This window comes from Solanum lycopersicum, chromosome 3 (assembly GCF_036512215.1).
Source record: "Solanum lycopersicum chromosome 3, SLM_r2.1".
Taxonomy (NCBI): Eukaryota; Viridiplantae; Streptophyta; class Magnoliopsida; order Solanales; family Solanaceae; genus Solanum; species Solanum lycopersicum.
This window is the reverse complement of record NC_090802.1, coordinates 50294170-50320208: the sequence shown is the minus strand read 5'-3', so window position 1 is coordinate 50320208 and position 26039 is coordinate 50294170. Positions and strand designations below refer to the sequence as shown.

The following is a 26039-nucleotide window of genomic DNA, read 5'->3' as shown; positions in this document are numbered from 1 at the left end:
TGACTATTGGAACGTCCAATTATAGGAGGAAAAGTAATATCAAGATGAGTATTGATCCGAGGACTAAACTGTTAGATAACTAAATTTCAGCAAATGTCTTTTACTGTAGTAACAATCAGAAATCAGAGTTTCTGGAGATCAAAGTGATTGGCTGATTGCTTGTAAAACTTCCATCTTCTATCAACATACTATATTCTTGGTAAGGGAGGAGCAACTTTGATGGCCTCCCAATATTGATTTGGTTATGCCTTTGTTTTCCCCAGAGTTTGGGTTTGATATTGAAATTTTGAGAATCTAGGCTTGGGGTTACCAATAGCAGGGACAAAGTCAAGAATACCAGAGATGTCTACTATTTGGACTGCCACAAGCATTGTCAGTGATTCAACGGCCATTTCATCCTGAACACTGATAAACTGCAAAATTTTACCATATTGAAGACCACTACGAACAATCCCTAACAAAGGGGGTTGAGGAGTAGGGAAGGGTGCAATTAAATGGTATCTACATATTTTCCACAGCATTGGGGATCGCTTCAGTCCTCCTTGAAATACATCACTGAATGTCAAAGCGGTACCATTTGCAGCACAACCCTCAATTTGGCAGGACGCGGACCTTTTAAACCAAATGATCAACATCTCTTCACCTGAGGCCTTAGAGCTGAGGTGGAGGATAGATCCTATTACGGTTGATGCCATCACATTTTTGTCGTGGAAATGCTACTCAAGCACTTAGAAACAAAGAGAGACAGCATGTAACTGCAACAGCAACAATCTCTTTTTCTCAAGGAACCGATGGGTTTGCAGCTTCTACTGATTCTTTAGAGTTCTTTCCAATTAAATCGTAATTAATAGACGCCAGCTGTGACAAGTTCTGGAAATACCAAGAAAGAAAGATGGAAGTCAAATGAGATAGAGAAAAGAGGTCAGTTAGTACATTAATCAGAAAAATATAGTAACTAAATATATCGTGTTCACTAGTTCCTCTCAAACAGCAGCAAGAACATCAGGTCACATGTGCTTGTCAATCAATACTCAACAATTCATCAGAATATGTAAAACAAAAACAAGAGATGGCTTCATATCCCTGAATGTTATTCAAACAATAGGGTAGTAGCAAGGAAGAATTTCTCACCTTAAACGAAAAGTTACTGAAGGAGTAATTCACATTCAGGGAAGGGGTACTAAAGTCTGCTAGATTGCCGCATTCATCTCCCTGTTATGACAAATTCTGAGTTAGAACAGTGATAACAACAACATATACCAGCAGTTAGTGGGTATAGAGAAAAGAATTCTAATGTTAATTTATGTATTTGAATATCAGAGGGTCAAACGGCAGGCAGGTATAAGCCAGTAGTCCTTCTCTGTTAGAAAGCCAGGTCATAATCAAATTTTAGACTTTGATATGCTCTGCAAATCTGAGAAAGGTATACCTCTTCATCTTGTGGATTGCTGTATGAACTGCTGCCAAATGAAGCACTGCCACTCTCGCTCAACTCATAAAAATCGCTACCTCCATGGACATTCTCATCTTCTGGGTTCCAAATGTAACGGCTCATAAAATAACTAGTGTCATGTGCATCAGCAGATGGGACAAACGTAGCCTGTCGAAATTTAATTACAGCATTATTATTCCTCCACTGAATAAATCAGTTTTATTGGAGAGTGGAGAGAAGACAGAAAGAGAAAGAAAACCTTTTGCCTTGCAAGTGTGTCCCAGTTGATATCCCTAAAGAAAGGGAGTCGCTTTACCTATTAAAATAAAGAAGGTAAAAAGGAATAAACTTGAATTTCTTTTACATTTTGCATTTATAGAAGCAGCTGGATTACAGTGTAACTTGTTAATGGGAGATTTTTACCTCTCCTGACCCTGTTGCACCTAACCTTTGAATTGGGTTTTCGTTCAACAACCTTACAAAAGCAAAAATAAAGTTAAGTACAGAAGCAGGCAGCTGCCCAATCAGGCATCAAGTATCTTCTTGATAAAAGCTACTGAGACTGTTATGAGTAGTATAGATAGAATATTTAAACATGTGAAAGAAACTGGTAAATATCAACCTTTTTTTTTGTATTTTTCCAAGAAAACATATAATAACTCCGAGGGTAGATGATAGGGGTTTCGTTGGCCTTGCCGATTCAGAACCACAATCATTTCTGGTAATTAACTAAAACCAAGACCTTTGTTTCAAGACTTACTTGTTAATCAAGTCATATGCTTCTAAGCTCATTTCCTCTGGTATCTTGGGCCAAGGTATGTCCCTGTTAATGATATTGTCAAAAATTTGCTGCAACAAAATAGGAGCTTGATATTAGATTCTATCAGACTTTTAGGAATAATGCACAAGTACCCCTCAATCTATGTGCGAAATCTCAGAAACAGATTTATACTATACTAAGGTCCTATTACCCCCGAACTTATTTTATTAATAAATTTTCTATCCCTTTTTGGCCTACGTGACACTATATTATGGGCCCAATGTTGATTGACTTTTTTTTTCAAGCTAGTGCCACGTAGGCCGAAAAGGGGTAGAAAATTACTTATAAAATAAGTTCAGGGGTAATAGAACCTTAGTATAGTATAAGTGTGTCTCTTGGATTTCAGGCATAAGTTGAGGGGTACTTGTGCATTTTCCTATACATGTCAAACGATATAAAAAAACTACTATGAATTGTCAACTCATTAGCAAACTTCCTCAAAAGTCAGATGAAATGAATATAGAGAATTTGGCCAATTGAAGCCAAGAAAAACTACCACACACAGAAAAGCCCTTATTGAAAAACCCAAATAACAAGCAGAACGAATAAAATAAAGTTAAAAAGCATTTGGCTCTTAAATAGGTTCATACAATTAATATAGCAGCACCAACAGAACATAAAGAACCTAATCGCTCCTCATGAAGTAATCTGTTTCGAAACAATTGGTCATAGATCCTAGAATTAAAAGCACCGGAAAAGCAATCTGTTCCAAATTTTAACAACCAAAACATATTCTGACGCATTCAGAAATAATTGTATTGCACTCAAGAATGTATGACAAAATTAGCACAATGTAGTTGGCGCAACCAATTATATAACTACATGTTGCAGCACCCCAGGACTGTAAACTTAACAAAATAAGAAACAGGATACCCAACTATAAAGAAAAACACTCAAATGTGGATATTTTAACCAGAGGTCTGAAGGTTGGTTGTAGCACGAACTAGGAGAAGGAGAGGTAGACTGGAAAAGAATTAGGAGGAGGTGATTAGAATGGACATAAGACAACTTCAGCTTATTAAGGACATGATCCTCGATAGGAAAGTATGGAGGTCAATGATTAGGGTAGAAGGTTAACAGGTAGCCGAATGTTGTCACACTTTAGGTGGGAGAGGCAGGGGCTAATCCCATCTCCTCTCCTTTATTAGTAGCAGTATTTAGAAATCACATAGTTTCTTATTCTTCAATGTGTTTTACTATTGGTTGATTCATTTGCCTTCTATCTCGATATTTTGTTGTCATGGTTTCTTACAAACCTGCTTTGAATGTTAGGATTAGCTTATTTTAAGTAGTTTTTGACACTTAAGCTATTTTTTATTTTTAGAGGTGTTTGGGGACAAAAAGTGTTTTTAAACACTTAGGGATCGTTTGGTTGGGAACAAGTTATTCCAGGATTGGTTATCTTGGGGTTAACTATCCTGGGATAACTTATCCAATCACTATGATATAAATGGTGGAATAAATTATCCAAACATGGCAATGGCAACCAAACAAGATACAAAAATTTCATCTCATCAACACTTATTTTTATCCCTCACACCAAAGGACCCCATATATTTAGGCCATAAAAGTAAAAAAATAAGCTAAAAGCCAAAAGCTAGTGACCAACTTATGGCTGTTAGCTTATAAGCTACTTAAAAAAGTCAATCCAAACACACGCTTACTTCTCTTTTCAGACCAGGATCTATTGGAAACCGTCTCTCTTCTCCACAAAGGTAGTAATGAGGTCTGTGTACATCTTACTCTCCCCATACTCCACTTGTGGGCACACTACGTAAGTTGTTGTGTCCTTCCAGAACCATAAAGCTCATCCCTAGTGTGTTACAATCATGGAACAAACTCTCATCCATCTCTAAGGGGCGGGACCTAATGTTTTTATTATGAGTTCACGCAAAACTAGTACTGTTTGCGTTGTACTGAATTTTGATTAAGAAATTCACTAATATCTATAAATATTTGAGTAGGAACCCATAAACTTTAAATCCTGATTCCGCCTCTGTATCTCTAACATGTTTCTCCATCTATTCAACTATACTGTTTGGTGAAATTATATAGGAAGTTTAACATAGAGACTGAAAAAAGATACACACAATCATCCAAGTTCATGCTTCAAATCAACCTATTTGTCAGAGTCTACAATGAGGACTGGTCATCCTGCAAAACTATAAATCTGTGATATCCATCTTAGTGGGAAGAAAGTTGCAAAGAGAGGGAAATCCTGAATTAATGAAATTGTTTTCCATTTTTTTTCCTTATATTTGAAAAGCATTCAACATTGATATAATCTTGCATCTAAAATAGCCTTTAATATATTATTCAACATTAAAATAAAGTAACAAGTAAAAGAATAGTTAACTCTACAAAAGATAAAACTGCTGAGTTGTTATAAGGCATGCCGAGGCCATGTCTGCAAATTATCAGACACAAAACATACCTGAGGATGTTCTGCATTAAAAGGAGGAATACCGACAAGCAGCTCAAACAAAATGACACCCACGGACCACCAATCAGCTGTGGCACCTAGAAAAGAAAAATAGATTTATTATAGCAGAACTCATAATGGAACAACTTGTATAAAAATATATGCAATTTCTCTCCTACTAATCAGACACAGCTTGGATTAAGAAGATAACGGTGTTGGTTTTACTTAACAAATTTTTAGGTGAAAGTAAAAACTTCCAAAATAGTTCTCAAAAGCTGGTTTGATATGAAACAGGACGTGTCTAAATGTGAATTCTTGACACTAGTAATGGAGATAGAAGAGGTGTAGAAGTTCGTCAAACTCATTCAGATGTTCCAGAGGGAAGTGTGCTGCATAAACTGGGAAAAGGGAGTAGTTTGTGACGATGGGTCCATACCATGTCCCATGCCAAGAAGTATCTCGGGTGCTAGATAATCAGGGGTGCCAACAACTGCATTTTTCTGCCTCTGTTCTCTTTTGATTGAATTTTCATCCATCTTGGATCTATCTTCCCCAAGATAGGCAGAACTTGGAACTGATGGTCCTGCTAAGTCATCAGTGCTATTGATGAGACCAACCTTTGAGAGCCCAAAATCTGTTAACTGTAATTATGAGGATTAGATAGTGAGAACTAGGAACTAAAAGAAAATGCAAGTTACATAAGATGTTGTCAAGCTCAATTGCCTGAAATTCAGCTCAACTTAACGACAATAATTCCAACACACAAGCTTTTGGACCTTTAAAAAATTAAAAACAGTAGTAGTCTCATAAAAGTATCTTTTACCTTGATGTGACCGCTTGGACTAATCAACAAGTTATCTGGCTTCAGATCTCTATGAATGATATTTAAAGAATGGAGATACTCCAATGCAAGAACCTGAAAAGGAAAAATAAGATCTATATACAACTTCTGAGAATGGTAGAGAAGTTGGTAGGGATGTCGAAGTTTAGCAAGCCTATTAAATTAGTCCTTACTAGTTCTGCAATGTATATACGTGCCATATCTTCCTCTAAGCAGCCCAGATTTCTCAGTAATGAAAAAAGATCCCCACCATTTAGGTACTCCATGACCAGATAAAGGTTCTCCCTGCATGTGAAGGAGTAAAAAAACCGGACCTGTTCACCCACCAGATAACCATTAGTATGGTGTCTTAGAAGTTCTTTGTTTCTTATATTAACAGTTTGATATATGTTAATTTCCAACAAACTAAACTTGGTTCACGAAGGAAGAGTATATCTGGCATTGACTAACCACAAAAGGATTGCGGACTGATATTAAAATGTCTCTCTCAGCCAGTATACTTTCTACTGAATTTTTGCGTATCATGTCAGCCTTTTTCAAAACCTGTGAAAAATAGGGTTGTTAAATTCAGGAGATGAATGGAACTACAACCTAAACTCGGTGGGAAAAATTCAGGGAAGGAAGCTTGCAGACTTTAATTCTGAATAAATTAGTGGATGGAACCATGGTGTATGTTAGTTTCAGCTAGTTGCAACACATGTGGACTGATAAGAACATCTCCTGCAAATTACTTGAAATTATTATCCTTCAATGGGATAAAATTTTTACCTTGATTGCAAATAAGTCACCTGTTGCCCTTTTCCTGGCGAGGAAAACTCTACCAAAAGCTCCTCTACTGATTGGTTTTATAATTTCAAAATCTTCAATAGATGTTCGTTCCTTGGACAATGTATTTATAGGGCTTGCACGCATACTGCGACTTGAATCATCTTCTGTTGAACTGTCCTCGTCACCTGTGGCATTGGATGCGTCCACTCTTTCATCTTCAATGTGCCCACAAAGCAATATATATTTCTCCCTGTAGAGTTTGAGAAAAGATGCTAAGTAGAACTGAAGTCGAGATGAATTAAAATTAAAACATTATCTCTTCTTAATTTTTGTGGATGTTATCAGTTTTACAAGAATAATAAAACTCACTGCAATAGTTTCTCAATACGTCTCCCAAAGGTCTCAACAACAAGAGCATCCACCTTCCTATCCTGGATTGCATATTTTAGGTCTTCAAGTCGGTCAAGCAAGTATTCCAGTGTACTGTAATCATTGTTGTTTGCATTGGAAACTGATCGAGCAATATCCAATAGCTTATTTATCTGCCATGATTCTCCACAATATAATACTTAATCAACATCCAATTGACAAACAAGGAGCCTATACTATTTAAACCGCAAGTAGGGTGGTACTAGGAGTACAAATGTCAAAACTATGACAACAACTAGAATATGAAAATAATGATCCAACAACTTATACTGTTTATAAAGATGCAAACCCCAATAGTAGCTTCGTTGGTGGTTCAATACTCTTACATATGCAAACCTGAGGTTCATCCTCAAGTTCCTGCTACTAACTTCAACATTTTAGGGCTAACTTGGTCCATTTGCGGTACTGCATCCCCTGTCTTTATTCTCACAATCTACCTTTTTTTACAAAAAATTTTCTTGAGAACACTCTTAATTACATTAAGTTTTTGCAAACAAATTCATGTAAATACAAAAGAAAAATATTATTCCAAAATATGAGCATGCTGCACAAGTTTGCCATAGTTTATAATAGTAACAATATGGGACTGCTGCCTGTTTGATTATTGGGTTCTAGGGAATTACTAGTAAAATAAAACATAGAAGTACAGGAGGTAGCCAGAAGAAAGAGAGAAAAGATGAAGTTTGGAAGAGGCAATTTTCAAGAGAACTCTCTTCTGAAGGACACACTAACCATGCCCTGGACCAAAAAAAGAGTTGGGAGGAGAGCGAAAGAGCACATACATGTAGTTGAAATTCTTCTGAAAGGGGTATCAACTATGTAAATGAACCAAAAGGACTTGGCACAAGGAAATCCTTGTCCTTCTTGTCAGGGCAGGATCTAGGGGGTGGGAGGGTGTTGACACGAACCCCTATGCAAAAAATTACATTGTATATATAAGGTAATGTTTTTATTTTTATGTATACATAAAGATTTTGAATTCCCTAAACATAATACTAGAGGTTGTCTTAGTAAGTTATGGAATTCAAAATTCAGCTCGAGTTCCACGTTCAAATCTCAAAGAGAACATTTTTATTTTTCAAAGCCCTTTAGTAAAAATCCAAGATACGTCGCCAGTGCATCATGTTCCAAAATATTCCTTTGTATTACTGCCACACTTCATTGATGATTTATTTTTAATTGAACTCCAGCTACCACATACAATCAAACCATAGCACTTTACTCAGTTTGATATTGGTATCTCATAATTGCTAGATATCAGCTCTTATACCATTTTTAGATTTTTTTCGTTCAAAGCAACAGGGATAATTATTCTGTCATAGTCCTCCCACACAACTTCTTCCAAATTCATATTACCAAGAAACCACTAAAGTTAACTCAAATCTAGAAAATAACCTATAAAACGAGAACTAGCAGAATTACATTAACTGTCAATTATACAGAAACAGATAAAGGCTCAACAATCTCTCGATCATAGAACTTTCTTATTAGAACATCCGTCACCATATGAATTAGCTGAACTTCCCATCAAGAATATTAAATATATTCGAGCCAGACAAGGAGGCAATAACAGTTGAAAATATATGATAGGCAACTTTGATGAATGATTTCAAGAACCATAACAGATAAAACAATGTATAACACAAAAAGCCTAATATATCTATAACTGATGAAAAGATTAAACACCAAATCCTGTAAATTTCAATAAGAAGAAACCAACTTTGCGATAATGACCTGTATTGGGGCATAAGAACAAGACCAGCCTTTGCCCAAGAAAAAGTTTCTTGTATTAGATTGGGATGTCCTACTCTCCTTAGCACAAATAGTTAAATTTGGGCTAAAAATATACTTTAAACAAAAACTGAATCTTTATACTTTGTATACTTCAGTGTACAGTATATCTTTCTTAACAGTTATTGAAAAGAAGCACAAGCAGCAATATGTAGAGGTTTTAGTAAAATGATTTTAGCTGTATGTAGTAGATTGCAAATGTAACGGTAAGATTAAGATGAGTAACCTCAAGAAAACATCCAGAAGTGAGAAGAAAGTACCATATATTTCATTTCATTTTCTATACCTGCTGATAACTTTCATGTTCAGATACCGTTATGCGTCCACTCAGCATCAGCTCAATCTGACCAGTTCGTGGAGTCACTAAAGGTGACCTGGGTGTTAAGCTCCCAGCTAATAACTGTTTTTTAGATATGTCAGTCAAGCTGTTGGCATTTTCCAGAAGACATCTACTATCAGACTCAGGAAGACAATCTAGCATGTCTTCAGAGCATCGTTGAGACAAGCCATTCTGCTTGACTAACAAGGCATTCAACTCTTCAGGCATATTCAAAGTAGACCCTCTTGATACATCAGGACTTCCTGCCCCTGTGTCTGTACTCTTTGGAGTCCATGATTCAAGTATTCTTTCAAGAGTATCCACAACTCTTTCTAATCGTTCATTTACTGTCCATCCCTTCAAATCACATCTATCAGCAATTGTACATATTCTTGAGTGCTGTTCTACGTATACAGTTGGTATTTCAACTTCGCATATTCGACAAATAAATGAATCTTCATATGACAAGCAAGGTTGATCCCACATTCCCCAATTTACCTTCTTAACCTTTGAAGTTTCCTCAGAATTCTCAGAAGGGCATAATGGAGTGTTTCCGAAGTGAGACATCTCCTCTTTGTGTTGCAGACTATCAGTCTTGTCCTTGGATGGGGTGGTTTCAGCAGAGTCATTGCCCCTGCGGCTTCTGTCAGCTGCAGAAGGAAGCTTTTTCCATGACGACATTCGATAGCTGTTTGCAGCAGAAGAAGCAACACTTTTTGCAGTGCTAACCTCCAAGGTATCTCCGACTTCATTTGTGCGGTCATGTTTGACAGGTAGATTGCTTTGCTCGTATCCTAGATACTTTTGACCTCTTCTTGCACTTAAGTCCTGGCTTTTTGATCCACTAATTCGTTCTGGATAAAATCCAAGGTCACTAAGTTGGTGAAAAGACAAAATGTGGTCTTCATCATAACCACTCTCCTTCTGAAACTGCACAAGTCTAGTGCAACGAGTGAGAATAAACAGAAGGCGGGTGTGCGCTTGCTTTACGGTTCCCACAGGTAACTCTTGACGGTGGTCATCTAGAGTCTGAACAATGCCTTCACACTTTGACCAGAATTCACTTGGTGGCATCTTAGTGCAACGCCTTGCTGTAACCAGCAAATCTTCCAAACTCTCTCTCCATTCAGGATGAGATTCTGAAGTCTTCTCAAGTATCCCAACCAAATCTCCTGCAAACATGCCTAGGTCAGAATTGACCTCTTCCTTTAATTTGTCAAATTTTGCTCGAACCATCACCATAATTTCCTGTGAATGGCATATCAGACAGTAAAAAAAAGGATAAGCATGTAAAGGGCCTCAGGCAACAAATGTGGCATAATGGGAGCTAAGAAAAACCAAAACATACTTCCATACGCCCTAGAGCACGAGACTTCCAAAATGGAAATGGGCGGACTCCTTTTGAATTTAGTTCATGAGAGAAGCTCTTGATATCTGGAACTCTCTTTCTACGACCACTGGTAGCTCGCAGTATAGCCTGAAAACGTGGAGATTGCATTTCCTTGGAAGAAGCTGCATGACTTCCCTATTTTGAGAAAAATTACAATGAATTTGCTTCACCAAATGATCGAATTAACCTTTTCCAAAAGGAATATAAAATCATGAAACAAAAGGAAATAAAGTAAAAGGTGAGTTCACCTCTGCACTTGAAATACTTGGTGGCGGCACTTTCAAAGGTCTTGACTGACTCCATGGAACTTTTTTACCTGAAAAATTATGCACTATTCAGAGTAGTAGTTATATGTTTCTTCAGTTATTTCTCATGTTAAATTTCAAAATTCTCAAACAATCTTCCGCAGCCACCACATTTGTAAATAACTGGTTTTCTTTCAGTACAAAGACAAGGGATCATAGGTTGTTTCCAAATTCTCTTATGACCTATATGGATGGAGACATTTAGATTTAAGAAGGTATTTCACATTTACAAGTTACAAAGTTATTTGAGATTTCAGATCCAAAGAGGTGAAAATATTCCAGGTTTTAAATTGAGATATACAAAATCCAAATTACTGCATCCAAACAAGCCCGAGAATCTTAATATTTCTTTCACAAGGATAGAATTAAAGGGAACACAAAATCCACCTTGTTCGGAAGAATTTTCAGCAGGATGTTGAACAACGGAGGATGATTTAGAGCCTACGCTGTCGACTCCATCAAATGGAGTTACGAAAGAATTGCAAGCCCTAAGAGGTGATGGAGAGGAACGAGTCCTTATATGGTTTAGGCCGAGAACTGAAGCCTCGTTCGTGAACGATGTTTCACTTCTGCTTTCATGATCTCCCTCCTCATTAGCGTCTTCATCAGGAAGACTATCTTCAGCAACTGGATGATGTCCCGGTTTTGGAGGAATCTTTCTTAGCTTTAGATTGACGGACGGCGACGTTGAAGGCGCTTGGCTCCGGTGGGAAGAATGTGAAGCTGTAGCGATCGGATTTAGTTTGTTTTTCTCAAGCTCGAGATTAGCGGGAGTCGTCGACATTGTAGTTGATTGTAGGATTAACGATCCGGTTCATAATTGCATGGTGATGAAAGAAGTAATTGATATCGCTAATCATCAATTTTGGTTAATTAAGTGAGAGAAATGTGATACTAAAATGGAAATTGGGATTGGGAAATCCAGATTTTAGGATAATTAAGGGGAGAAGATTAAAGAGTTTGAGGAAGAGGGAGATTTTCGCGGGAAAGGGGGAAGTTAGAGGGTGACACGCAGGGAGAGGGGTGTATTGGAAATGGACACAGTTGGTTAATTCACTATATTACGTGCTTCCAACTACTGCGACCATATGGTAGTTAACTTGGCAACTATCTTTGACAAGCAAATATTTTAGGGTGTGTTTGGAAGGAAACTACAAAATATTTCACGTTGCTTCATTAGTAAGAAGAAAATAGAATTTCAAAGATAGTCAAGTATAATATGGATAAATATAATGATTAACACAAATTCGAGCATTTATATTGATCACAATTCGAGATTTGACCTGACCCCATTCCCGATTCATCCTGAAACTCGACTCAAACCTGAGACCTGGGACCACACTTCCGTCCCAACTCTAACTCTGACTTGAAACTCTAGACTCGACCCCTGACCTTGATCTCGACTAAAACTTGATCCTCAACTTGACCCAGACTTAACCCTGATTCATAATCCGACTACGACCCCAACCACACCTTTGTACCTAATAAACCTTAACCATAATCTCAAACTAGGTCGAGACCCGACTAACTTGACCACACGTTGAGACTGGATTTGGAATACGAGTTGTGTCCTAGGTTGAGTTGGAGGCGAGGTCAGGAGTCTGAGTTCTGATTGAGGGTTGGGAGTTGAATTTCAAGTCTGAATTGGATTTGAAAAATAATTTCCTTTTTTTTTTTTTAATATAGGAAAGTCACTTTCTTTCCTTGAATTGAATTGGAGGGGAAGAAGACCATTTGGAACTCTGGTAGGTATGCTTCCTTACTTTTTTTAAGTTTAAAATGTGTAGTAATATAAAAAGGGGCATTTTTGTCATTTTCGGTCAAAATTGTTATTAGACCTTCTGCGAGAACGCTTTATCAAGCCGATAAACGCCATTTCTCACCGGACTTCTTTCCCCGGTTTCCAGTTTCCAGTTTCTACTACTTGGACACCGATTACAGCCGGCCCCTTCTGCAGATTGAGCGAAGAAGAGGAGCAGAACCTCGTTGTTTAGAGTTCGCAGTTTCGTCTACGGCGAACGCCAGTCGTCATGCACGCTCTAATTCGCAAGTCCGCCGTTGCTCATGTACGAGCCAACTCCAACTTCATCCACATTTCAACATCTAAAGCTCCCTCAATCAAAGAGACGGGCCTCTACGGCTTTCATCATTTGAAAACTCCCAAAGGCTTCCAACGATTTGTTGATGATGCTGTTGAGAGGTAAGCATTTACAAAACAAATACCAAAAATCCTTTACTTTCGTTCGTCGATTGTTTCGCTTGTCTTTTGTTGCAATGTCACAGGAATTACTTTACTTCATATGGAGTTAAAGAAGTGTTTGCTGTTTCATGTCCTCCACGTGTTTGATAGAAAATTTTCATATGCTTAATAGGTCACAAGAACTTGTGAACTATATCGCTGGCATGCCCTCATCTCCCGAAATTATCCGTGCAATGGATGAGATTTCTGATACTGTAAGTTTGGATTTTTGTGGTCTAATTCTGCTTTTGTTGAAACAAGACGTCGCCAGACCATAACTGACCTGTTTAATTTGATAGGTGTGCTCAGTAATTGATTCAGCTGAATTGTGCAGACATACTCATCCAGACAGGTGATGAACTAGGACTGAAATAAACTATGCATCCGTATCTACAGTTCCTGATCTTCTTTTCAATTGCTTTGAGTACTTACATAAAAATTGTCACATTTTAGGGAGTTTGTTAATGAGGCAAGCAAGGCATCCTTGAGAGTAAATGAGTTTTTACACGTAAGGTTCCTGAAATTTGATTGGGTTTATTGACTTTTTTTTAATCTTGCTGGTTATATCAAATTTGAAAATAGCTGCTTATGCTGTATAATTCCCTACCATCCAAGAGCTCTTACCCACTCTCTACGGGAAAGTAAAACCTGGAGATCAGACTTAAAAAAGTTGAAGGAATATAAAATGACGTTACACTGACTGTTGTATTGGATCTAAATTGCCTCAAATTTCAGATAGCTAGTGATGTCAAAGAATAAATAGTTGAACTATCTAATGGTAGACAAAAGTAGGATCATTAGGATTTTATACATTTTATGTCACTTGACCGTCTCATTTGGTGTATGCTCCTTGATACACTTTTTGATCTTTGTTTTTTTCTCGCACTTGATGGTTGCCAATAACTAGACTAAACTTCAGTAGACTCCTGAAGTTTGAGGTGATCTGGATTTGGTTTATTCGTGGTCTATTAGGTTAGCTAAATTTAATGTAAAGTTCTTCTACCTCCCTGTGAGTGGTATTGCACTGATTATCCTTTGCACATGTCTTTGTCAAATTAGCAACTAGAGCATCAGATTAATACCAAATAGAAAATGAAGAGGTAAAAGTAAATCCACCCTCACGTAGAACCTGTTCTACCTCCCACCCACCCACACCCCAGGGGTTGCGGAACCAAAACTGTCTCCAAGCTGGCAATGTTCATAAGGGTAGTCTTATTCTGGAAATTGCACTTGCCAGTGATGGATTCTCTTCAAGATGTAGTTGCTTTGGAAGATTCTCAGAATTGGTTTTTTGACTTTTTGGCTCCTTGGTATGCAGTATCTTAATACAAACCATAGTATATACAAGGCAGTGAACAAAGCAGAAAAAGATAGCAATTCTCTCACACATGAAGCGCATAGGGCTGCCCATTTTCTACGAATGGACTTGGAGAAGGGTGGAATCCATCTTTGCTCTGGTACTTGACTTCTTACAACTGCTGTTTTTCTCGATAAATTGTTGCTGTTGCACTAATTTAAGAACCTTTGGTGGTTTCACAGAAAAACTGGATCGAGCTAATGAGCTTGCCATTGACATTATTCAGTTGTCTAGGGAGTAAGTGAGAATCGCCTCCTTGTTAGTCTTCCTGGAATTTTATGAACTGATGGACCTTTTTGATGTTTTCTGTAATTTTCATGCTATTGTTAAAAGAGATCACATGATGCTTGTTGGTCTAGAAGTTGGTTTTGTATTTGAAATGAGATTTACCCACTATTTCTTGCCCTCCTGTGTACTGTTTGTTTTATATCAATTGATATTTGAATCACAGCTTTATTCTTCAATTAAGTGGACTTATGCCATGGAACATTTGAATTTTGACTATATGTTGGATTCAGTCTACTGAATCTTTACCAGTTATGCTATTCTAACTTAAATTTAATTTCTTGGGTGATTATCAAATTTAACATATTCTTAATGGAAAAAAATATATTCAGATTTTCACAGATCTGTAGTTGAGTTCAAGTGAGCACCCATACAGCACGTGCAACTTTTTTTTAGATGATTTACTGAACTAGCATTTGGAGAAATAAAATTTGGTGTTTGACTGAGATTTTTTTGTTTCTTTTTAATTAATGCTTTCTTTAATTTGTTTATAACATTAACAAAGCTCGAATTTTTCAGGCTGAGTTTATGCTTCTAAATTTGCATAAGCAGAATAAAATAGTTGCTCAGTATTTTGCTTTTCAACTGTGAACTCTTGAGTAATACCTTTGAAGGCCTCTAGCTGGTGAAGGGTCAAAAGGAGCCGTTCATCTCCTCCTTCCTTTTTTTCTTCCTTAATGACAGTACAATTTTTTCTCTTCTGTTCATTGTAAGTGGCAGTTATGGGATCAACGATGTAGTCTTTGCAAACTCACCTCGGGGTTATCTGTTGGAACAGGACTCGATTCAGCTCTTAATTTCATTTTGACTATTGTTCATTGCATACTGTATCAATTTTCCCTTTAATGTTTCTAGTCATGCAGCTCCGTATGACTGAATGAATGCTCATTTTCCTTTTTCGTTTTGTCAGGTATAATGAAAATATTATTACTGACCCTGGCCATGTGGATATATTTCCAGCTTCTAAGATCCCTAAAAAATTGCACCACCTTGTCAGCCCTATCCATCGTAACCTGCCAGGTTCATCTAAGGGATCTTGGGGGTTAAGAGATAAAACCAAAGAAAAGGGATTTCGCTTAGCAACTGAGTCAAGTACTCTGCAAGGCTTTCTTCAATGTGCACCAGATGCTGGGGTAACATTAAGCAACCTCGGATTTCTGTTAGTTATAACTTAATCCTGTTCAGAAAATTTTTAAATGGTTATTAGAGCAATCAAAATTATGCATATCTACATTAGTACAGCAACTTCTTCCCTGTTTACTCTCTCCTAGTGTCGGTAAACTAAATCATTAGCAGCTCAAGGTAAATCTCTTACATTAACATAGATAATCATGAATGACAGTCTTTGTCAAAAAAAATATGGATGACAGTGGAAGCCTATTAAACATAATATCTATTTTAACGATTAATGGGTTTATGTATGGGAGTCTTGAATGACGAATTTAGACTTAGGGAAAGGAAAAGAGAAGACCACCAAAGAAAAAATAATAATTAGGGCACCAATTCATGAATTGTGTATTAATTTTTAGACTTGGCAAATAATAGCAACAGAAAAGATGTGGACGATCCTTTGCTTTGTGAAATTTTTCACTTTATTTCTACTAAGTGCAATTACCTTGCTTTCCTCATATAAACACCTTTCGACATCCAAAAGATTCCATCTAATCTCTCTATACATTGACAGGTTAAAAGGAGACTTTCAAACATTTATATTTCTCTCAAATGTTTTACCTTATTTGTTAATTTTCATGATCTTTCGTTCAAATACTGCTGGGAAAAAAGAAAGAGCTTTATGTTCAATGACTGAATGATTTAGTGTATTTTTCTCATGATCTTGTCCAGGTCAGGAAGGTGGCATATGTTCAAGGAAATTCTGTTCCACATGCAAACCTTGAGGTTCTTGATAAGCTTATTGCAACTAGACACGAATTTGCACAGGTTGGTGTGTGGACACTTTTGGTCTAGCAAAGTGATTAGTTTTTGTTGAATTATGTTAAGTTCTCATCAAAAGAATTGAGTGATCTTTTCATAAAAAAACTCAAGCTATTAGAGAAAGGGCACTTCTAATTCTAGATTATTTAGTTCTAGAACAAGCCTCCTAGTTTGTAGCCTGACTCTATTTTTTGGGCCTAGCATGTGGAGATTTTGTTTATCTGTAGCAGTAAGGATCCTACACCAAATCGATGCATGTTGTTTTTCTATGATAAATTTTGTGACCATCTTATGTAAAAGTTTAAGTTGTTCGAGAAGGGACATTTTTAATTACCAATTTAGTTCTGAGACATTGTGTGAAATAAGAGAGTGAAGTTGATTTGAATCTTTGATGATAATGTAATACAAGATACACTTATTAATTGGCGTGAGATATTCCACAAAAGGTGATTTGATGATATAATGAAATACAAGAAACACCTTTTTGTTGGTTTGATATACGTTCTATGTATCTGCATTTTAAATTTAATCAATGAGTGGCTAACTTAATATTAACACGTAATGTTGCTAAAGTCAAACATGTACCTGGAACTCATGGTAGAGGTACCAAGTTGAGTTTGCTTATTTTGAAAACATGTAAAGCAAATAGTCCAGTTGGTTGTTGAAAACTTTGCAGCAAAATCAGTTAAAAAAAATCGCAGAATCTCATCAGAGAAGTCTAGTCGTTGGAATCTCGCTGGAAATGGCTGAAAAAGAGATGCGCCACTGAAAAATCACTGGAAAAGATATATAGTGCTGTTGAAACGGTCACTCCAAAGAGGCATGGTATTGCTGCAGCAGCCAGACTGGCAGTATAAGGTCGTAAGCCAGTAGATGGAAGCTACTTTAGTCTCTACCAATATGATAGAGGTTCTGAGCCATATGGTCAAATAAGAAAATAAAGAAGATGGCCTAATGATAATGGAATTCATGAAAGACCTAATTTTAGATGTGAGATACAATTCACATCTTATATTCAGTTCATGAAAATCTAGCTTTTACCAAAAATATTTTAACATGAATCAGTTTCATTACAATTTGTAGTTGTGCATTTTTGTTTCAAAATAGAACTTCAAATTATACTGAGAGGTGATGGAATGTCCTTTAACCTTACCCTTTCCAAGTACAGGGGTGAAGTCAGGGATTTTATTTACACTTGTTGTATGTGTGAGTCTGTATGTACATTCGTAACAACCTTTGTGGATATTTTCTTTTTAGTTAGGCTCAAAATTCATTTCTTTACATGGTATCAGTGCATGTAGAGCTCCTGGGATCAGTAAAAAAAATTATCATCGCAGAATCTCATCAGAGAAGTCTAGTCGTTAGAATCTCGCTGGAAATCGCTGAAAAGGAGACGCGCCGCTGAAAAATCACTGGAAAAGATATATAGTGCTGTTGAAATGGTCAGTCCAAAGAGGCATGGTATTGCTGGAGCAGCCAGACTGGCAGTATAAGGTCGTAAGCCAGTAGACGGAAGCTACTTTAGTCTCTACCAATATGATAGAGGTTCCGATGCCATGTGATTTTATAAGAAAATAATGAAGATGGCCTAATGATAATGGAATTCATGAAAGACCTAATTTTAGATGTGAGATACAATTCACATCTTATATTCATTTCATGAAAATCTAGCTTTTACCAAAATTATTCTAACATGCATCAGTTTCATTACAAATTTTGTAGTTGTGCATTTTTGTTTCAAAGTAGAACTTCAAATTATATAGAGAGGTGATGGAATGTCCTTTAACCTTACCCTTTCCAAGTACAGGGGTGAAGTCAGGGATATTATTTACAGTTGTTGTATGCGTGAGTCTGTATTTACATAGGCAACAACCTTTGTGGATATTCTTTTTGAGGATGAGTTAGGCCCAAAATTCATTTCTTTACATGGTATCAGTGCAAGTGCATGTGGAGCTCCTGGGATCAAATCTCCCCCCATTCATTATCAAATGGATTTTCCACATACTTGGCCCATGAAAAAAAAATTAGGCCCGCACGTGAGGAGACGTGTTGAGAATACTATTAAATAATAAAAACTATTTTCTCTCTAATAGCTTAGAGATGATCACGCACTTCAACATGGTATTAGTAGTATCAAAGCAGGCAAAGGTTCTAGGAATCAAATTTCACCGCCGCCCATTATCAAAAAAAATTGTGTGCTTGACCAATGAAAAAGAATCAGGTTCGGACATGAGGGAGCCTGTTGAGAATACAATTGAAAAGGATAATAGCTTACGCTTTTAGATGTGATGGTCACACATTTTAACTGAGGCTGGATATTCATCATACTTCCAGGGGAAAAAAATATAAAAACATGGGAACATGATGCAAAAAGGTACTATTGGAGTAGAAGACATCTTGACCTTCCCTTAATAGTTTCCATAGGAATAGCAGCATAAGAAGATACATAGTAAAATATCTTGTCACAATCTAAACAGGAAAGTAAGATAACTATTTCGGGGCAGAGATTGTAACTTGTGATTGGCAATTTTGAATTTATATTTTCCTGATTCGACAAATCATTATTCCGTACTTTTTTTTCATCTTTGGTTCTAATTGAATTTCAAATGGAAGAAATCCAAAGATATTTTACAGCCAGATTGCTCTCCTTGATTCTCACTATTCACTATTACTTCCACTTGTGCATTATTTTACTAAGCATCTTTCCCAAAAGAGAAAAAAGGAAGAAAAAAGAGACATTGTTGTCAATACTAATATGCCTTGCCCTTTCAATTTGCAGCTTATGGGGCATAAATCTTATGCTGAATTTGCTCTGCATTCTACTATGGCTGCATCTCCTGAAGTGGTCATGTCCTTTTTGCTTGAGATGAGCAAAGTGGTCAGACCCAAGGCTGATCAAGTATGTCCTGGAAGTAGATTTTACTATATATGAATGAGACACTGATTATGTTATTCTGCAGGAGCTGTTTCAAGCTCTTCTAAATGTTCATATGTTTGAGTAGGAATTTGAGGCGATTCAGGATTTCAAGAGAGAGAATAGTGGTGATCAAAATGGAGGGTTGGATCCATGGGATGAGGCGTACTTCACGTGGTTGATGAAGTCTGCAAAATACAAGTTGGACTCCTCGGTAAAGAGTTAAGCCTAATGGTTTTCCGTTATCTTTGCTGCCTCTTTGAGCTTTTATTATCAAGGTGTATCAATGCTCTTCTTACTCTGCATTCTTATTTTCGTGTATCCATAGATAGATGAGAACTTATTATTTATTTGATGATAGCTAATCAGGGATGAAAAGTCATTGATTAAATTGAACTAAAGATGAAAACTAAAGCATGTTTCCCAGGCATTGAGAGGTCAGGGTCCTCCTGGAACTTAAAGCATTGAGATAATAACTTACTTTAAAAAGGATTTGGCCACATCCTTGTTCCTGCTTGGAGCAAATCTAGCACCACTGTTAGGGCCTCGGGCTTTGTCAAAGTGTAGTCTATTTCATGTGTACTAACATAATTGAGTAAATTGGACTTGTTCTTGTATTCTTATTTTTGTTTTTCATGGAAATGTTACCTTTCATTTGTTGTTGGTGAAATTGGATGTAAATTTTAAAATTAGGTGGACGGAGGAGAGAGCATACACTTGAAATTTTTAAGGTGTACTTATTTCCTGTTTCTGCTTACTTTTGTTGTAAATGGGTATTGCCATATAGACCTATACTATCGAGAAGTACTGATAGATTTCTGATTCAGCTGACACATGAAGTGCAGAATGCTGCTCTAATGAAGACTTTTACATGCTCTGAAGGGTTTTTTCTATCTTGACAGAACTATTCTTGTCTTTCAATATTGCAGGTTATAGCATCATATTTTCCTTTACAACAGTGTATTGAAGGTTTGAAGGTTTTGGTTGAGTCACTATTTGGTGTGACCTTTCATGGAGTACCCCTTGCACCTGGTGAATCATGGCATCCTGATGTGATGAAGATAGTGTTACATCATCCTACTGAGGCAAGTTTAATATACTAGAAGTAGTGGTTGTCTTGTTATATTGTTACATATGTCATATTAACTATGAGATTACTGAATTCCCAGTTCTGACCTCTTCAAGAAATTCGTTTTCTTTCTTTATTTAGCTTTTTCCTTTTGAGATGATAAATATGGTGTGGCAAAGGGGAAATCTCCTTTGTGATTGTTATTACTAATGCTATTTATTTACTGATCACCTATCAGTACATGGACATGAATCATTCTTTTTCTTTGCAATATTGACCTTTGGATGGCAAGAATGGACTAGTTGTCAATAATTTGGAATGTTGGCAGATTTAACTTAACTTTACCTTTCTTTTTTCTGTTGAGTTGATCATTTAATATCCTGATGCGCATTTGGCTCCTTTATTAATGTCCATTTAGTAGTAGTCTTAAGATCCATCCACTTGAACTAGTTTATAACACGTGTTTTCAGGGAGACCTGGGGTACTTATACCTCGATCTAAAATCAAGAAAAGGTAAACATCCCATCTGTGCTCATTTTGCTATCCGAGGAGGGCGGCGAGTTTCTGAGACAGAATACCAACTTCCTGTATGTAAGAGCATTATTCTCTTTTTCTTCATATCAGTTTTTCATTATATGCTACACATGTAGTTTCTTGTGTCTCTGTGTAGCTATAGTAACTTATAAGTCTGAGGACTACAGAACCACCGGGAAATGCTCTGTCGATCAGTCAACCTCTTTTAACATTGATTTTTCAACTGCCTATTTATATTGGGTATGATGTGATTATTGGGACTTAAATTTCACAATTCCCTGGAAATTGGTAAAAATTAAGTGTGCTTGCACCTGCCTAGCTTAAAACTGGACAATAATTCTGAAGGCCAACCAATAAGTTTATTATAGTATTTGGCTTTATTCTGATAGACCTCAAAATTTTCTTAAATGAAATGTTTGTTTCTACTTGCAAGTTGTGGATTTTGTGATTTTTACTTCCTCTGATCCTATTTATACGATGCATTTTCCTTTTAGTGTGTCCCAAAAAGAATGATACTACCTTCCAATATTTACTACTACTACTACTAACAATTTAGCTTCAAACTTGCCCTTTTATACTCTTATGAGACAATTCTTTTAGACCACAAGTTCTAAAAGTAATTTCTTTCTTGAACTTTGTGCACAGTCAAACTACACCACATAAGATGAGATGGATGGAATACGTATTATTTTATTGTGTTTTCAAAGGTCACCCTGAGAAGTTGTTATTACTTTATGCAAATAGAAACTTGTTCCACTTAAAATGTTTGTTTGTACTTGTAAATTTTTAGGTTTCTATAATCTCAAGATAGTCTTTTATTTTATTTTTTGTTGAAATGGTGAGGTATTATCAATAAAAGGTACCAAGATGGTAAAAAAAAAAGTATAGGACTCGAGACAGATAAGAAACTACTGTACATATTGTACTACAACAAAGATGCAACTACTATCTTCCTCCTGACATTTCCAAGAAATCCATACACTGCTCCATACTTTCAATTTGCCTGCTATTACACCAGAAAAAAGGATTGTGCAAACAATTGTGCTTAGTTCTAGAGATAAAGGCTTTTTGTCCTTCAAAACAAGCTCTATTCCATTCCAACCATAGAGTCCAAAAAAATCATAGAGGAATAGTGATCCTGATTTGTCTCAAGTTTTTTAAATTCCCTATCCCTGCCAGCACTCCAGCAGACCCCTCATGCTATTAGGTGTTATCCAAGAAACACGACCAGATACTGAGGAATAGATCCCAGACTGCCTGGACCCATTTACATTGGAGAAACAAATGTTCTATTGGTTCCTGATCTCTTCACACAAATAACACCTGTTAACAATAGAAAAACCTCTCTTCTGGAGTTTATTTTCAGCTATGAAAATGGGAGCTTTATCTTCCAAATTATCTTCCAGGGCCAATTAAGTTCCCAACAGTCTGATTGCCTCGTCAAAATTCTGTAACAGTTGTCAATTGAGAACTTGTAATTCTGCCCTTATCTAGGATTCCCTTCTGTTCTGATCTGTAACTCAATCTAGTTGTTCCAACATCTGACAGAAATAATCCACTTCCCAGTCATTCAAGTTTCTTATAAAATATACTTGCTAGCCTGAACTTGAATGAAATTCAGCTATAGTACCACTCTTATTGATGGAGAAACTGTATATCACTGGAAATTTGATCTTTAAGCTTTCATACCCTGTCCAGATATCTTAGATCAACCTAATGTCTTCAGCATTTCCCACTTCTATTTTAATATGTGACCAAGACTCAACCCACTACCTGTTAATGTTTCTCCAAATCCATCCCCTCAAAGTCGAATGTGAGTTTCAGGACAAGGCCTCCAACCATCTATTTTTTTTACCATAGACAGCTTCAATTATCTTCTTCCAGAATGCTTGATCTTCTGAATTATATTTCCACAACCACTTGAAAATCAAATTCTTGTTGTGCATCTTCAGATTTTTTACTCCCATGCCTCCGCCCTTTCTGTCCCTCATAACCTTCTCCCATTTAACCAGATGAAACTTCCTGTGTTTGGCATTCTCCTCCCAGAAGAACTGATTCCTTAAATGCATATATCATGCTAGAGTCTGCTTTATGCTCATTGCTTCATGGATATTCTGTGGATCATTGCAGTAATTCTATTGTATTTTACCTAGTTATTGAAAATGATCTGTGCATGTTAACTATTTTACCTAGGAATAATTGAAAATGATCTGTGCATGTTAACTATTTTACCTAGGAGGAGTAATTGAAAACGATCTGTGCATGTTAATTTGTAGGTTGTAGCGCTTGTTTGCAATTTCTCTGGGTCGAGTTTGGCGCCGGTGAGGCTTAACCATTCTGAAGTAGAAACACTTTTCCATGAGTTTGGGCATGCTCTACATTCGTTGCTCTCAAGAACGGTACTAGTTTTATTCTGATTCTATTTGCTAGTGGTTTTCACTTGTGCTTTGAAATCATAATCGAGTTCACTTGATGGCTGGCTACCTGTGCAGGAATACCAACACTTTTCCGGTACGAGGGTGGTTCTTGATTTTGCTGAAACGCCTTCAAACCTATTTGAGTGAGCCAAATTTAATATCTTTGATCCATAACTTTCATCAGCAATGAAGAAAATGTTCAGATGCACACTGCTCATTTGATCATCTGCTGTTTATTTACTTTTTCTTTCTTGTGATATCATCATCATTAGATTTGGCACGAAATGGAAAAGTCTTTTAATTCTAGTTTCAGGTTAATCCACCACTATTATGCAATATACATGCTATTTATTCAATCTTCAGGATAAATACGCATGTTAGTGCTGTCTTATTAGTTATTACTAAAGCTTTTTAACTGTTGTTGATCCATAGGTCCTATGCCTGGGATTATCGGGTGTTAAAGACATTTGCTAAACACTACTCAACTGGTGATATTATTCCCAAAGAACTTGTAGAATCAATGGTGGGAGCTAAAAAGATGTTTGCTGCAACAGAATTGCAACGCCAGGTATGTTTTACGGGCCCCTTCCTAGTTAACTCTTTTTATAAGCATTTCTTCAGTTCCATTTTATCAAACTTGAGGCAGGAATTTTGACCTATGCAACTTTCTCATTTATGCAGATTCTCTATGCACTAGTTGATCAAACACTCTTTGGGGAGCAGCCATCCACGGGGATAGATACGATGGCAATTGTTGCAGATTTAAAAAGACAACATACAAGTTGGACTCATGTGGATGGAACACATTGGCATACCCGATTCAGTCACCTTACAAACTATGGCGCAGGTATCAGAACATTATAGTTAATTGACTCATGTTTGTGATAGTTGCCTGTATATGTGAGAGAATATTGCACTATTTTTTGTCTGATATACCATCTGCACACCTACTGTTTGGCTATTGAGGCATAAATTACTAGAAATGCATGATTCATAGTTGGTGCTCCAATCAGGACATTTTTATCAACTTAATACTAAGAGCTAAAGTCTGTCTTGAAAAGCGATTTAAGTGATAGATTGGTTGCTTGATAGACGTGGTATTCCTCTATAATTTGTTGTGCAATTCTCAGAACTCAGTTATAGTTAGAGACAGTGATGGGGCTTGTAAGTTTTGGCAAGATGTTATGGTGGGTGGTATTTTCGTTTTTGCCTTTTCTTCTAAGTGGTTAGATTATGTATTCTCCTTTTCTGGACGTCAATTCTTCGCTCTTAGAGACCTCTGCAATCTTATCAAAAGGGGATTCAATTGATGAACCAACATTTTGAGATGCCACGACTTATTATATAAATTAACATGTTTTTGTAATAAAATGATGTCCATAAAGGTTTTGTTCCCTAAAAGCCAATAGTTGACATAGAAAATTCCTGCTTGATATAGTGTAATGGAGAACTGTGGAAATAGCAGATGCAAGAATTTTCTATTCCATAACATACAACCCTTTTATTTTCAACTTGTTCTAGTTGTGGAGTTCTGTTCTTAAAAGATGTACATGCAGAAGAATTTAGTTTAGAGTGTAATAAATAATTAGCTTTTCCAGAAGGCAGAGAACATTCGTATTAGATATTTGTGAAGATGTTATTTGACTTATTTCTTTTTAATAAACATTGCATTTGGAATGTTTGGTTTTGAATCTCTGGATTTTGTCAATTCTTTCTGAGAATAGTAACAGTAAGGATTTTGTCAATTCTTTTTGAGAATGGTAGCAGTAAGGATTTTGTCATTTCTTTTTTGAGGATTTTATCAGTTCTACGGTAGCTTATATCCATTGTATTTTTAGTTTTGCTCAGTGCCCTTGCTCTTTTGCATTGTGCAGGTTATTATAGCTACTTGTATGCAAAATGCTTTGCCACGAGTATCTGGCAAAGGATGTGCCAAGAGGATCCTTTATCATTGGACACTGGTTTGGCTTTAAGAACAAAATTCTTGCAGCATGGAGGAGCCAAAGATCCAGCTGATATACTGAATGATCTTGCTGGGAGTGGCACTGTAAGGAGTTGCCATGGGGGAATAATACCAGACATTACAAGCCTTTGCAAGGAAATGGAACTCTTGAAATGCTAAAAGGAGTTCTAAGCCCCGCATTGAGAAGACGTATTCCCTCCCCTGTACTAAACCATGACGAGGCCAAGTAGTTGTGCACGCAGATAGCAGCCCACCATTGAAGAGTTGGAAGCTTTCCATCGTAATAACAACTAAATAGCGCTGATATGGTGATTTCATCATGGCCAGCATGTCATTCTTTAAGATGGCGTTCAGAGAACATCTCATGGCCAGAGTATTTATTGAGCAATTCTTCGGAGAGACTACTTATGTGTATTTTGATTGATTTTTGCTTAATTTGGATAGTGTTTTTATAATCTGATAAAACTGAAGAGATGTATTGATGCTAGGAGTATATCAACAACATATCCAGTGTAATCTCACAAAAGTGGAGTTTGAGAGGGTAAAGTGCTCATAGACCTTTCATTATCTTGGAGGTAGGACACTATTTTCGATAAATATTTAGCTGAAGAAAAAAAAACAACCAACAACCCAAAGTAGAGAGAGAAATAACAAGTAGTAGGAGTAGAGCAATGCGTGAAATGAATTTTCACCATGTTTGGTTAAGGGGTATGTATCGGTTGGTTTGATCTGCTTTGATGCATTATCGATTTGGTTTATTGGTTTCTAGTTTGTAAATATGTTAAACCAATAAAATACTTATTGATTTTCCA

General features: G+C 36.7%; 2 protein-coding genes across 7 annotated transcripts; one reads left to right on the top strand and one right to left on the bottom strand.

The window, feature by feature from the left end:
• LOC101250579 (probable serine/threonine protein kinase IRE) lies at positions 1–12350 on the bottom strand. Its single transcript, XM_004235054.5, has 17 exons — positions 10905–12350; positions 10461–10528; positions 10171–10347; positions 8790–10070; positions 6653–6825; positions 6284–6533; positions 5966–6058; positions 5689–5829; positions 5498–5590; positions 5111–5315; positions 4687–4772; positions 2193–2281; positions 1856–1907; positions 1692–1748; positions 1430–1600; positions 1132–1212; positions 1–870 (listed from the first exon to the last, which is right to left on the bottom strand). Exons 1-17 carry the CDS (start codon positions 11299–11301, stop codon positions 781–783), a joined length of 3504 nt encoding a protein of 1167 aa, XP_004235102.1. The 5' UTR covers positions 11302–12350; the 3' UTR covers positions 1–780.
• On the top strand, positions 12340–26039 carry LOC101249800 (mitochondrial intermediate peptidase, mitochondrial). Of its 6 annotated transcripts, none has more exons than XM_004234891.5 (17): positions 12340–12717; positions 12890–12971; positions 13056–13108; positions 13210–13264; positions 14075–14213; positions 14296–14350; positions 15309–15531; positions 16241–16336; positions 19110–19229; positions 19333–19458; positions 20174–20329; positions 20784–20900; positions 23124–23246; positions 23340–23407; positions 23697–23832; positions 23946–24111; positions 25139–26039. In XM_004234891.5, exons 1-17 carry the CDS (start codon positions 12548–12550, stop codon positions 25384–25386), a joined length of 2133 nt encoding a protein of 710 aa, XP_004234939.1. In that variant the 5' UTR covers positions 12340–12547; the 3' UTR covers positions 25387–26039. The 6 variants fall into 6 exon arrangements, with proteins under 6 accessions (XP_004234939.1, XP_069151172.1, XP_025885721.1 ...); XM_069295071.1 differs by having other exon boundaries at positions 20174–20333; positions 20788–20900; XM_026029936.2 differs by having other exon boundaries at positions 14296–14354.